Source organism: Pecten maximus, chromosome 17 (genome assembly GCF_902652985.1).
Source record: "Pecten maximus chromosome 17, xPecMax1.1, whole genome shotgun sequence".
Taxonomy (NCBI): Eukaryota; Metazoa; Mollusca; class Bivalvia; order Pectinida; family Pectinidae; genus Pecten; species Pecten maximus.
This window is the reverse complement of record NC_047031.1, coordinates 32,100,892-32,115,933: the sequence shown is the minus strand read 5'-3', so window position 1 is coordinate 32,115,933 and position 15,042 is coordinate 32,100,892. Positions and strand designations below refer to the sequence as shown.

The window sequence follows — 15,042 nt, the reverse complement described above, 5'->3', positions numbered from 1 at the left end:
ATTGACAGGTAATCTCCACCTCCAACCATGATTGACAGGTGATCTCCACCTCCAAGCATGATTGACAGGTAATCTCCACCTCCAAGCATGATTGACAGGTGATCTCTGCCTCAAACCATGATTGACAGGTAATCTCCACCCCCAACCATGATTGACAGGTAATAACTGTCTCTAACCATGACTGACAGGTGATCTCTGCCTCAAACCATGATTGACAGGTGATCTCTGCCTCAAACCATGATTGACAGGTTTGGACTTCCCCTCCAACCATGATTGACAGGTAAGCTCCACCTCCAAGCATGATTGACAGGTGATCTCTGCCTCTAACCATGATTGACAGGTGATCGCTGCCTCCAACCATGATTGACAGGTGATCTCTACCTCCAACCATGCTCCAATCATTATTGACAGGTTTAGACTTCCCCTCCAAACATGATTGACAGGTAATCTCCGCCTCCAACCATGATTGACAGGTGATCGCTGCCTCCAACCATGCTCCAATCATTATTGACAGGTTTAGACTTCCCCTCCAAACATGATTGACAGGTAATCTCCCCCTCCAAACATGATTGACAGGTAATCTCCGCCTCCAAACATGATTGACAGGTGATCTCTGCCTCCAACCATGATTGACAGGTAATCTCCACCTCCAAGCATGATTGACAGGTGATCTCCACCTCCAAGCATGATTGACAGGTGATCTCCACCTCCAACCATGATTGACAGGTAATCTCCACCTCCAAGCATGATTGACAGGTGATCTCCGCCTCTAACCATGATTGACAGGTGATCCCTGCCTCCAAACATGATTGACAGGTGAGCTTCCTCAATAATTTACCATAATGAGGTCAGACTTCTTTTCTGCACATAAAAAGGCTCTATATGTGTAACTCTACCTTTTTATGTTTAAAAAAAAATCCAGTTTTAAAATGATAAACTTCCCATTAGATAGGACCATTACATAAAGTTACTCAAGGTTTGAATGACATTTTGTTCTCAGACAAGTTAAGCACAACTTGATGACATCGGCTTTCAAAAGTGTTATTTTCTTGTGGTGTCATCTGCCTCTGATGTCACCCTCTTGTGATGTCATCTGCCTCTGATGTCACCTTCACCTGTGATGTCACCTTCTTGTGATGTCATCCTTTATCTGTGATGTCATAACCCACCTGTGATGTCATCCTATTGCGATGTCACCTTTTGGTGATATCCTCACATGTAGTTCGTAGATATGAAGAAAATATTGAATTCTAAGTCACATCAAATGGAACAGTATTATCTCCCTTTACTTCAGAGAAGGCTCATGGGGTCAAGGGTCAAACAAACTAATAGAGTGGTCTCCCTTTAAAATATATTAACAGAACTCTCCAATGTGAAGATCAGGTTTAGTACGTTTGACCCTGGCTCTACCACACAGAAAGGTCATATCCATCATCTGCTCATTGGTATAGCCCAACAGAAATACCGGAAAGCCAATCAAATGGTCCTAAGGGTATCACATGACAGTTTTTAACCAATCAGAACACATTTACATTCAGAGTATGGTACATCTCCACCTTGAGCTTTTTTGCTGAGGTTTTTCTTTGAGGTTCACTCCGCCCCCTTTGTTCTGTGCACTGGATGCCTCCTAGAAAACAAAATATGTTTACAATGCATTATGGGAAGTCATCACAGAAGCAATCACAATAAAGCATGGTAGATTATTATGATTTGATACATTTGCCTCCATTTAATTAATGACATCCTTACTTCATAAGACTGTAAATCAATGGTGTTTAAATACAGTTTTTTTTATAGTTTTGATTTTTGATTTTTTTAATTTTGCAGTTAAATTTTAGTTTTTTTACATCATTACCTAAATAAACATTCATGTCTGTACGTTATACCACCATAAATGCAATAAACACACAGTTCTATTCCTAGATATTTATTATTGTCTACAAAAAGACAGTGTATTAATAAAATCATATATTTCTGTTGGATTTCACAAGTATAATTATCTGAGTCTGACAGTTATTTCATCGTATAATGACCAGAGTCGGACACAGTGACGATATCATCTCTTCTTTATATTAAAACACAGAACTTAAAACAAAGTTATATAAAAAATTCTGTCAAATATTCCTGGTGTACTGCTGCCCAATAATCCCTTTGGAAGGGCTTTTAAATTCAGTATGGCAGTTTATAATGAAGGAAAATTAAAAAAAAATAATAATGAAAGTCTCAGTAACATGATTGCTCTGAACATATTACATCAGTGATAATAGTCTGATATCATGATGAGATCAAAGTGACAAATTGTCCATTAGACATGACAGAACAATAAGGACTATACATACAGAGATAGATATACACAGGGGATCCAAACATTCCTATGACCCAGAATTAACACTCTAAACTGAGGGTTCGACCAACAGATCACGTGTAACTGAGGGTTCGACCAACAGATCACGTGTAATTTACTATTATATGTGATCTGAGGGTCGGGCTGTGGGGTTGAATATTTCATTCTGGGTCAAAGGAAGGTGTCATGCCCCTGTGATAGACTGTATAAGCTGTAGTGTAAATATATAGACAATTTGATCCGATATATAAATGATTCAGATAAAGAGATGGAAGATGAAACAAAGAACAGATACATGTGCTTTAACATTCAACTTTAAAGTTTATTACAACTGAATAGAATTATATTCCTAGTATATGGTTTATTAGTAAGTATGAAGTGGAGAGAGAGGTTATGTTATGAGTGTAAAATGGTTAATGCTGTTAGTGTCTTTGATACGATGAAGTAAGTGACTTTACAATATCCTTATGTTTGTCCCAACGATCTGCTGTCACAAACATTATATTACCCCAGAGATCTGCTGTCTCAGACATTATATTACCCCAGAGATCTACTGTCTCAGACATTATATTACCCCAGAGATCTACTGTCTCAGACATTATATTACCCCAGAGATCTACTGTCACATATATTATATTACCCCAGAGATCTACTGTCTCAGACATTATATTACCCCAGAGATCTACTGTCACAGACATTATATTACCCCAGAGATCTACTGTCTCAGACATTATATTACCCCAGAGATCTACTGTCACAGACATTATATTACCCCAGAAATCTACTGTCTCAGACATTATATTACCCCAGAGATCTACTGTCTCAGACATTATATTACCCCAGAGATCTACTGTCTCAGACATTATATTACCCCAGAGATCTACTGTCACAGACATTATATTACCCCAGAGATCTACTGTCACAGACATTATATTACCCCAGAGATCTACTGTCTCAGACATTATATTACCCCAGAGATCTACTGTCTCAGACATTATATTACCCCAGAGATCTACTGTCACAGACATTATATTACCCCAGAGATCTACTGTCTCAGACATTATATTACCCCAGAGATCTACTGTCTCAGACATTATATTACCCCAGAGATCTACTGTCACAGACATTATATTACCCCAGAGATCTACTGTCTCAGACATTATATTACCCCAGAGATCTACTGTCACAGACATTATATTACCCCAGAGATCTACTGTCACAGACATTATATTACCCCAGAGATCTACTGTCACAGACATTATATTACCCCAGAGATCTACTGTCACAGACATTATATTACCCCAGAGATCTACTGTCTCAGACATTATATTACCCCAGAGATCTACTGTCTCAGACATTATATTACCCCAGAGATCTACTGTCACAGACATTATATTACCCCAGAGATCTACTGTCTCAGACATTATATTACCCCAGAGATCTACTGTCTCAGACATTATATTACCCCAGAGATCTACTGTCTCAGACATTATATTACCCCAGAGATCTACTGTCTCAGACATTATATTACCCCAGAGATCTACTGTCACAGACATTATATTACCCCAGAGATCTACTGTCTCAGACATTATATTACCCCAGAGATCTACTGTCACAGACATTATATTACCCCAGAGATCTACTGTCCAGACATTATATTACCCCAGAGATCTACTGTCTCAGACATTATATTACCCCAGAGATCTACTGTCACAGACATTATATTACCCCAGAGATCTACTGTCACAGACATTATATTACCCCAGAGATCTACTGTCTCAGACATTATATTACCCCAGAGATCTACTGTCACAGACATTATATTACCCCAGAGATCTACTGTCTCAGACATTATATTACCCCAGAGATCTACTGTCACAGACATTATATTACCCCAGAGATCTACTGTCTCAGACATTATATTACCCCAGAGATCTACTGTCTCAGACATTATATTACCCCAGAGATCTACTGTCTCAGACATTATATTACCCCAGAGATCTACTGTCTCAGACATTATATTACCCCAGAGATCTACTGTCTCAGACATTATATTACCCCAGAGATCTACTGTCTCAGACATTATATTACCCCAGAGATCTACTGTCTACAGACATTATATTACCCCAGAGATCTACTGTCTCAGACATTATATTACCCCAGAGATCTACTGTCTCAGACATTATATTACCCCAGAGATCTACTGTCTCAGACATTATATTACCCCAGAGATCTACTGTCACAGACATTATATTACCCCAGAGATCTACTGTCACAGACATTATATTACCCCAGAGATCTACTGTCACAGACATTATATTACCCCAGAGATCTACTGTCACAGACATTATATTACCCCAGAGATCTACTGTCAGACATTATATTACCCCAGAGATCTGCTTCACAGACATTATATTACCCCAGAGATCTACTGTCTCAGACATTATATTACCCCAGAGATCTACTGTCTCAGACATTATATTACCCCAGAGATCTACTGTCTCAGACATTATATTACCCCAGAGATCTACTGTCTCAGACATTATATTACCCCAGAGATCTACTGTCTCAGACATTATATTACCCCAGAGATCTACTGTCTCAGACATTATATTACCCCAGAGATCTACTGTCTCAGACATTATATTACCCCAGAGATCTACTGTCTCAGACATTATATTACCCCAGAGATCTACTGTCTCAGACATTATATTACCCCAGAGATCTACTGTCTCAGACATTATATTACCCCAGAGATCTACTGTCACAGACATTATATTACCCCAGAGATCTACTGTCTCAGACATTATATTACCCCAGAGATCTACTGTCTCAGACATTATATTACCCCAGAGATCTACTGTCTCAGACATTATATTACCCCAGAGATCTACTGTCTCAGACATTATATTACCCCAGAGATCTACTGTCTCAGACATTATATTACCCCAGAGATCTACTGTCTCAGACATTATATTACCCCAGAGATCTACTGTCTCAGACATTATATTACCCCAGAGATCTACTGTCTCAGACATTATATTACCCCAGAGATCTACTGTCTCAGACATTATATTACCCCAGAGATCTACTGTCACAGACATTATATTACCCCAGAGATCTACTGTCTCAGACATTATATTACCCCAGAGATCTACTGTCTCAGACATTATATTACCCCAGAGATCTACTGTCTCAGACATTATATTACCCCAGAGATCTACTGTCACAGACATTATATTACCCCAGAGATCTACTGTCTCAGACATTATATTACCCCAGAGATCTACTGTCACAGACATTATATTACCCCAGAGATCTACTGTCACAGACATTATATTACCCCAGAGATCTACTGTCACAGACATTATATTACCCCAGAGATCTACTGTCTCAGACATTATATTACCCCAGAGATCTACTGTCTCAGACATCATATTACCCCAGAGATCTACTGTCACAGACATTATATTACCCCAGAGATCTACTGTCACAGACATTATATTACCCCAGAGATCTACTGTCACAGACATTATATTACCCCAGAGATCTACTGTCACAGACATTATATTACCCCAGAGATCTACTTCACAGACATTATATTACCCCAGAGATCTACTGTCATCAGACATTATATTACCCCAGAGATCTACTGTCACAGACATTATATTACCCCAGAGATCTACTGTCACAGACATTATATTACCCCAGAGATCTACTGTCACAGACATTATATTACCCCAGAGATCTACTGTCTCAGACATTATATTACCCCAGAGATCTACTGTCTCAGACATTATATTACCCCAGAGATCTACTGTCTCAGACATTATATTACCCCAGAGATCTACTGTCACAGACATTATATTACCCCAGAGATCTACTGTCACAGACATTATATTACCCCAGAGATCTACTGTCTCAGACATTATATTACCCCAGAGATCTACTGTCTCAGACATTATATTACCCCAGAGATCTACTGTCTCAGACATTATATTACCCCAGAGATCTACTGTCTCAGACATTATATTTACCCCAGAGATCTACTGTCACAGACATTATATTACCCCAGAGATCTACTGTCTCAGACATTATATTACCCCAGAGATCTACTGTCACAGACATTATATTACCCCAGTAATCATAGAAGTCTCCCATGAAGACATCTGCTATATCAAGAGTGATTAATTTTTCACATTAGTTTAAAGTTTAGGTTGCCTCATCCAATTCAAAATCCCAGAAGTTAATTGCCAATGGGTCATTATCCATAGACAACCTGGTTTTGAAAATCAAAATCTTCTTCCCAAGAAAAACTAATAATTACATTATTATTGTTACAAACACACCAAAGTCCCAAGAAAATTTATGCAGATTTTATCTGTAGAATGTAGACCTCCTGGGAATAATTATATGTTATCTCAGGGGTCAGAGTTCCTGGGAATAATTATATGTTATCTCAGGGGTCAGAGTTCCTTGGAATAATTATATGTTATCTCAGGGGTCAGAGTTCCTTGGAATAATTATATGTTATCTCAGGGGTCAGAGTTCCCAGGAGAAAGTTTTGATGGTTAGAAACTCAGTTTGAATTAATTAATTATTTTCTACTAATAATTATCTCCCCTTAACAGTTAAATACATGGAAATTCAGATATGATGGGAATTTATGCTGAATATACGACGACTATTCAGCCCCAAACATTTTCCGCTACACATAGTATTTTGTGACAAACGAGGAATTTATAAACAGCTACAAAAGAAAAATTTCAGAAATAATCCCCAGATGTGTGGTTACTCATCAAAACCATGAAGTTAAACCCATGTAGAAATAACCATGTTTACAACCTGTGGTTTGGTTAGTAGCAATTATACATGAGCATGAGTTTATATAAGGGTATTTTCAGGTTAAATGGGTTCATCTGTTGAGCATGAATGAAATTCCTGAAATTAACTGTCGTCCATTTTTAATTTCTTGTTTTAAAACGCTATAGGAATGGATTGATCTGAATACCTGAGAGATGATCATAAGAACTAAGCTATGGCAATTACATATCATTACCAAATTTATATAAAGTCGTAATACGTGTAAACGAAATGACTATATATAGGCTTATCATGTTCTAACATTGTGGTATCCTTATAACTTACGTTAAAGTCACAATGTATTTGTTATCAATAACTCTGTGTGAGTTTAGAGCCTATTATAAGGTTATAGATCTTTAGAAGCTTTATATATAAAGTAGTATATTAGAAGATCAGAGAAAAGGTTAGGTTTATAATGTTTATAAGGTCAAAGGTCATTCTCACTGCTATTCTGTTCCTCTCCTGGGAAAAAAACAACAGGGACAAAGGTCAAAGGTCATTCCACCAGGGTCAAGAGGATTTTTGTATTAATAATAAAAGACATGTACATAATGTTAAATGGTTTTTTTTACCAATTGCAATGGATAAATATTTCATCTTTTATTATTTTTTTGATCAGAACTCATGACTATTAGTTCACAGGAAAATATTTGTCTGAACATTTTTTTGTTCACAGGAAAATATGTGTTTGAACATTTTTTTCATTTTTTTTTGTGAGAGAAATGGTGTCCAAATCATGATTTTATCTATGTGCAAAAAAATCACCATCAGCAAAAACCAAATCCTTTACAGAATTGATAGAATTTATGACTAAAAGCAGAGGCAAGAACTGATAACTACTGAACTAAGTACTAAATGGCATTGTTAGAGAAAAGATTTAATATTTATCAGCACATGATAGTATACTTTACACTTTACAAACAGCCAGCACCAAGAGGTTTATATAAATTCTGAATAGTTATGTCCGACCAAATCATCAATTATTTACACACAGATTATAAGGACAATTTTGTGTAGAGATTAAATATATAAATTACTTTCTTTTAACAAAATACACACAATAATACAGAAATTATAAGATTATATATAGACATTATTATTTTGTTTCAAGATAATATAGACATGATTATTTTGTTTTGAGATTATCTATGTCAATAATACATGGATACAAGGTTATAAAGGACGATACATAGAAAAGTTACTTTATTTGGAAACAGTAATAATAGGAATTTAGTACCAGGCCTTCATATCAAATATAAAGACTAGAACAACTATTTTGGAGTAAGGACCATGTTACTAAGAAACAGATAATTTTGTTTAAAGCGTTCTCATGACTGACTAGGTTTTATAAGACAGGAGTTTTTCGTTTACCATTAACATATGGGGACTAATTGGATCAATGGTTAAATGTAATAAGAAATTCATACCAGTTTTTTGCTCACCATTTAACATATGGGGACTAATTGGATCAATGGTTAAATGTAATAAGAAATTCATACCAGTTTTTTGCTCACCATTTAACATATGGGGACTAATTGGATCAATGGTTAAATGTAATAAGAAATTCATACCAGTTTTTTGCTCACCATTTAACATATGGGGACTAATTGGATCAATGGTTAAATGTAATAAGAAATTCATACCAGTTTTTTGTCCATTTTTGCCTTGATATCCCGTGCAAGTGTGAAGAAGGCGTCCTCGACATTGATACTGGCTTTAGCACTTGTCTCCATGAACTTGATACCATGTTCTATAGCTAACTGTAAACACATATATATTACACTGTAATACCAATCACAACTGAAAATTTAGTTAAAGAAGGAAGATCGTGATGAAGCCGGAGTATCAATATTTACATTGATTTAAATCATTTATTACATAATTTTCTTCAGATTTTTTTCATTTCGTAGGAAGCATTAGCAATCCATGATATTCCTTGAACAGAGTAATGTTTCTTTAACAAAGAGGTGACAACATTATGTGGTAAAAACATTATCCAGATGTGATGTCCCTTTATACCTGTTCGCCCCTCTCCTTCGACACCATCCGTTTGTCGTTCATATCACACTTGTTTCCTAATATCATTTTTTCCACATCTTGGGACGCATGCTACAAAAAAAATACATATATATACATTACTGTATATTTATATATTACTGAACATTTATATATTACTGAACATTTATATATTACTGTACATTTATTTAATCTATATTTTTGTTCAATGACTTGCCCTGATCCATTCAACCCTCCCAATTGTTTAAGGATACCATTGAGTTTTTACCTTATCAGGGCATTGTAGTTTGATCTGAACATTACATAAACATAATCTCTTTATTATTCATAATTTTACAATTCCAATAAATCATTCAGAAACTGAAGCTTAAAATATGTTGTTATTAGGTAGTTTGTCAAAATGGTTACTATAAACTTAAATGAAACTGAAATTTTTTAATATGCATGAATTTCTATCCAATATTGAAATTCTGAAATAAGTAATCAATATGACATCTTGGTGTATAACACCAAAGGCTGTAATCTTACCTCCTCTATATTGCGGATCCAGTTCCGTATATTCTCAAATGACTTTTCATTAGTGATATCATATACTAACATAATACCCTGCAATACAAAGATAAGATTCCGATGATTGATGATTTTTACAGCATTATATACGGCAAATACTTCAAATATATACAATATAGTTCTAAAATTATCACAGATATCATCAATATTACATAATGACTTTTATATTACAAAGAATTAATATAACATCTTAAACTGTTAACATACATATTCTGATGGTTTCAGATTTCTACCTCTAAAATCCCTGAACGACTGATGTAATACTATAAACTGTTAATACATATATTCTATAGCGGTTTCCAATTTTCACTTCTCAAATCATAACAATAAACAAGGCATCGCAAACGATACAAATCCCCTCGCGTGCTAACACATGAACTCTGACGCTTATTATCAGGCATGGGCTCATTGCCAGATAAATATGGTATATATTGTTATGCATTCAACAGTATCTGGTTATGCATCACACTAGCAACTTTATTTCCTGATAGTTATTATAATTATGTGTGTATCTAAATGCATATAAACTGTATAAGCATTTTCCTTTGTTCAGAAGGTTTAATTGGCATAGTACATGATTATTTTCTTGGATGGAGTCCCATTCAAGAAAAATACAGAATGCAATATAGTCACATGAAGACTACAGGTGACGCGTTCTAGGTATTGCCATGCTGGACCAATATATGAAGTTTGGTCAGGATCCATTCAAAAATGAAGTCGCAACAACACTGACAAAGATTTCCTATAAATAGTAACGGTGACATTGACCTTAACCTTGGCGCCCTGAATCACAAACTCGTTTGAGGTATTGCCATGCTTGACCCATATATGAAGTTTGGTCAGGATCCAATTAAAAAATGAAGTTGCAAGAGCGCTGACAAAAAGTGAACATACGTACGTACGTACTTACGTACGAACGAAACGCTATATCCCCTCCCCGACTTTCGTCGCGAGGGGATAATAATTTGCTAAGTTTTTGTTTTATTATTGTTTTCTATTGCAAATTATTCTAGGTGCCTAAACCTAATGCTACACAAGTGACATGAAGCTGGTAATGTATTAAACTTTGATAATGTACTTAAATTTGAGTGATGGAAAATAAATATGCTTGCACATAGTACTGAGCAAATATTTTGAATATTATACATATTTAATTTTCTTGAATATCAATTACAAAACTTTCATTTACTAAACCATAGTTTAAGTATATTTCATTGCTGTCAAAAACATATATCTGTAAATGATGTGTTGGTTACCATGGCGCCCCTGTAGTAAGCTGTCGTAATAGTTCTGAATCGTTCCTGTCCCGCTGTGTCCCTGTAAACAATACAGTTGTGTAGATATTTACATACTATACAATATATATATATATGAAAAAACAAACATTGAAAAACAAATTCATGATAAATGCTTCGGACTAAAATATCTTTGCAATTGAAATAAGTTTATTTGCCTCATATATTTGTTATCAAAATGTTGATTCACTTGCAATTTTTAAATTTACTTACCATATTTGTAATTTAATTTTCTTTCCATCAAGTTCTATCGTCCTAATTTTGAAATCAATACCTGAAAGAAAAAAAATTGTTAGAATCGACATTGACCACCTGTCGATAATAAGTCAAACAACTCCGACTTTTTAGTATAGCATTCCCGCTCTCTGTTGTGAGGGGAGGCACATTCACCCTGAGGTCTGCGTCATGGGGATTGAAAATGTAGGTCGACATAGTCACATGCTCAGAATGATTGTTTATTTGTGTGGTTTATGGCCCCCTGAACAGACATGGCCATTTTGAGGTGGGTATCCTTGTAGTAGTTTCTGTCTACCTCACTGAACAACATACGGGAGACCCATCACATGCCGTACAGGGCAATTAGGGTAAGGTTCTTGCCTAAGGACACAACTAGGACAGTACAGACCGGGTGTAAATATTAGCTGGGTTTTTTTAAATTTCAAACTAACTTTCATAACCGTAAAACACAGTATTGATGGAAAAAAAAAACTTAAATATCATCACACTATGGTAAAAAAATGTCTGTAGATTTTATTAATTTACATGTGAATAATTAAAGAGCACAAGTTTCTGTTTGGATGTATAAATTGCGATCCAGATATTCATATCACCTAATAGACAATTTGTCTCTAAACATGTCAGGGTATCGGGCCACCACCACTACTCAATTGAAACTTTCTTTTTAAGAACGTGGACGTGGCGCAATAGGGTATTTCAGGCTAGGCGATTAGGTGCCGTAAATCTCGAGTTCGAGGCCCTGTCAGGGCTTAAGTCACAAACATTTTAATCCTTCGTCATTTGTGTTACTTTGTAATATATCTAATTATTATTATTTATTAGTACAATGTATTGTATGTGTTGTTGATCCTAAGGTAAAATTTGGAATTTCCTGTCGTAGTTGTCCTATGTTAAATATATTATATATCAATTAATTTTTAATTAATCAGGAATTATGTCATGGGTATGGCTTCAGGACTGTCTGTATTGTTAATATACAGTGTAGATTGGGTATGTAAAGCTCTTTACCTGTAACAAATGTTTTATCTCTATGTACTAACACACCAAGGTTACAGTCAGCCTAGAGTCAGGTACAGGAATACCTAAGGCACTGCCTGGAACACCACTGTAAAGTACATCTTATATATTCAACAGCATGCACCAGTAGTAAATGGGCCATCACATTGTATGAATCACAAATACCACTGTAAAACAATGGCCTGAGCATGTTTCTGTTGGGAATTTTCAATTGTTTATTTATTTGACTAGATGACCTGGCTGGACACTTCTTTTACTCATACCTGGAATTTAGGTTAATCAACTGCTCAACTATCATGTTCCTAACATTACTTGTTTTGTTCTTATTTAACTATAATGATTCATTAATAGCTGTTGTATGCATAGATGAATTTATGCTATTGACACATTTTGGGTTAATGCATAATTCCTAAATATAGTTTTCATTTTCTTTTTATAATAACCCCCCACCCATTTATCTCCCTTTTGGTTACCTTTCAAAAGGTTATCTCCCTTTAATAATTTCCTTTTTGGTTATCTTAAGGATTACTTTAGGTATTTCTCTGTATTACCTCCCCTTAGTACCTCCCTATGGGTTACCTCCCATTGATACTTTCCATCTGGTTACCTTTTCTCTCACTCGAAACTCCACAACATGAGCTGGGACAGGTTGAGGAAACTTACATTTTGTAACTTGGGAACCATTTTACAAAACAACACTAAATTTTCTGCAGTCAGTGGTTATACTGACAGAGAATCAAATTATCTCCCCTTAGCACCACCTTCCATGTTACCTCCTTACAGTACGGTACCTTCATATAGATTATCTCCCCTTAGTGCATTCCATGTAGTTTATACTTTAATACTTGTGACCTTTCAATTTTTACATGTACCTTGTGTCTTTTCAATTTTTACACAGCTTTTTTGAAGTGTCTGTATGCAATACATGTTGTCAATGTTTCGTTATTTTATCTGTATCTTTGCAAAAAGCAAAACCCTAATTTGTCATCAAAATAATATATTGTATTTTTTATAATGACCAGTGACCACAGCTTTTTCACCCAATGGTTTTCAACTGAACAGACAATTTTGCCTCTTAGTAGAAAGGAAATTGGTGAATTGGGAAGGAAATTTTCAGGGGCAATCAGCAAATATTGAGAATTTTCGACTTAAGTATGAAATAATTAAATTGTGAATGGGGTATACATTCTCAGCCCCTAAAAGCCCGAAAAAATCCCCTGGGTGACACACCCATCTTAAGCTTTTGTCAAAATCTCTTTTATTTGATTTTCATAATTTTTAAGTAGGTTATCAATACATTGATTACCATTCTATAATACATACCGTTATGTCACTTGACACAAGATAATGTGAACATATAACCTCGAAAACTATGCCAATCTTTCAGAGGCACTGATGTCTATAGGCGCAATATATTTTCCTATACCGTACTAAAGTAGGTTACTATCTATACAAATATACTAACCCAAACATATAAATTAAGAAAATATGGGTGATTTACCCGTAATGTAATTGCAGCGGTTCCATTCGGTTTGTATGTATACTTTAATTATGAACTTGTGCATTTTTTTAGTGTGCTGATGAAAACCAGACTGATGTGCAAAGCGTGTATCTTTCAATTCTTTAAAAACAAATTTAATATGTTGATGACTGAAGTCACAGCACAGGGGCATGTCTAGTCTTATGATAGAAAAAAATAGTCAGAAAATACCTGTATATATAGATTTTTTTTAATATAGACTATAGACATGCCCCTGTGCTGTACGGCATGTGTTTTGTTCACGTTTTATAAATACAACATTAGACGGTGAGAGTGTGTAGAGAGAACACACAGCAGGGCTGCCTGTCATGGGGAGTATGTAACAACATGCACAATAATCTGAAGCGGAGATACAATCACGGTCTAGACACAACAAACTTTACGCGATATTTGGAGGGTACACCTCATGAAGTTGAGTCATAAGGGGGTTGTTGGGGTTTCACCAAAATCACAAACCTATTGTAGAAATAAACGTCGAGTTAAAGGCGTCCTCGGAGAAGCGAAACAGTACACATGTTTTTCCGACACCAGAATCACCAATAAGTAACAACTTGAATAAGTAGTCATATGTCTTCGCCATCTTGTGAACCTGTTAAAAACTCAGTAACTAGTCTTTCGACGGATCCACCCTCATTTACATAAAGACGAGTGACGTAGGCGAGGTATCCACTTCCGGGTTCCATGATCGCTATAACGTTTGATTTCGACAGGCCGTACTACGTGTAAATTTAAGCGTCAATAAGGTCATGACTTCAGTACAATCGGATGCTATTGGAGGTTATCTTTCTCGAACTACAAACCATAAAAGTATTCCGAGTGTCTTGTGCTGTTGATTGCAAAGTGAAAGTTTAGGCCCTTTAAACTTTTTTACTTGACCAGATACAGTTTTTTTCGAACATGAAATTATGAAAACTTTTTACATATTTTTGAACTTGATATACGTAAAATGTGGAGAAAGATATGAAATAGTCTCTCGAACATGGGGTAGTGTAGGGGTGGACTTATGAGTCATACACCTTTTCACACTTCAATAAAATTCCACTTTAACTATTGACAGATGATATCAGCTGTTATTGTTGTGCGTGACACGGCATTGTCACCACAAACATCGGGTCTGATAAAGGAACTCGTCACGTGTGTGTCGTAGACCACGATTTTAA

The 15,042-nt window shown here is 35.7% G+C and overlaps 1 protein-coding gene across 2 annotated transcripts; it reads right to left on the bottom strand.

Moving 5' to 3' along the window:
• Positions 1-1,262: 1,262 nt before the first annotated feature.
• LOC117316003 (ras-related protein Rab-8A) lies at positions 1,263-14,527 on the bottom strand. 2 transcript variants are annotated; one of them, XM_033870488.1, is made up of 8 exons: positions 14,339-14,527; positions 11,302-11,362; positions 11,050-11,110; positions 9,752-9,829; positions 9,227-9,316; positions 8,851-8,967; positions 7,652-7,669; positions 1,263-1,627 (listed from the first exon to the last, which is right to left on the bottom strand). In XM_033870488.1, the coding sequence occupies exons 1-8, from the start codon at positions 14,460-14,462 to the stop codon at positions 1,535-1,537; spliced, it is 642 nt and encodes a 213-aa protein (XP_033726379.1). In that variant the 5' UTR covers positions 14,463-14,527; the 3' UTR covers positions 1,263-1,534. The 2 variants fall into 2 exon arrangements, with proteins under 2 accessions (XP_033726379.1, XP_033726380.1); XM_033870489.1 differs by lacking the exon at positions 7,652-7,669.
• Positions 14,528-15,042: the final 515 nt, after the last annotated feature.

Excerpts from the sequence above, each read along its gene's own strand:
- LOC117316003 (XM_033870488.1), bottom strand. The coding sequence starts at position 14,462 with ATGGCGAAGACATATGACTACTTATTCAAGTTGTTACTTATTGGTGAT. Across the intron at positions 11,363-14,338 it reads GACGTTTATTTCTACAATAG|GTATTGATTTCAAAATTAGG; the intron begins GTTTGTGATTTT and ends TTTTTCTTTCAG. Across the intron at positions 11,111-11,301 it reads AAAATTAAATTACAAATATG|GGACACAGCGGGACAGGAAC; the intron begins GTAAGTAAATTT and ends TATTGTTTACAG.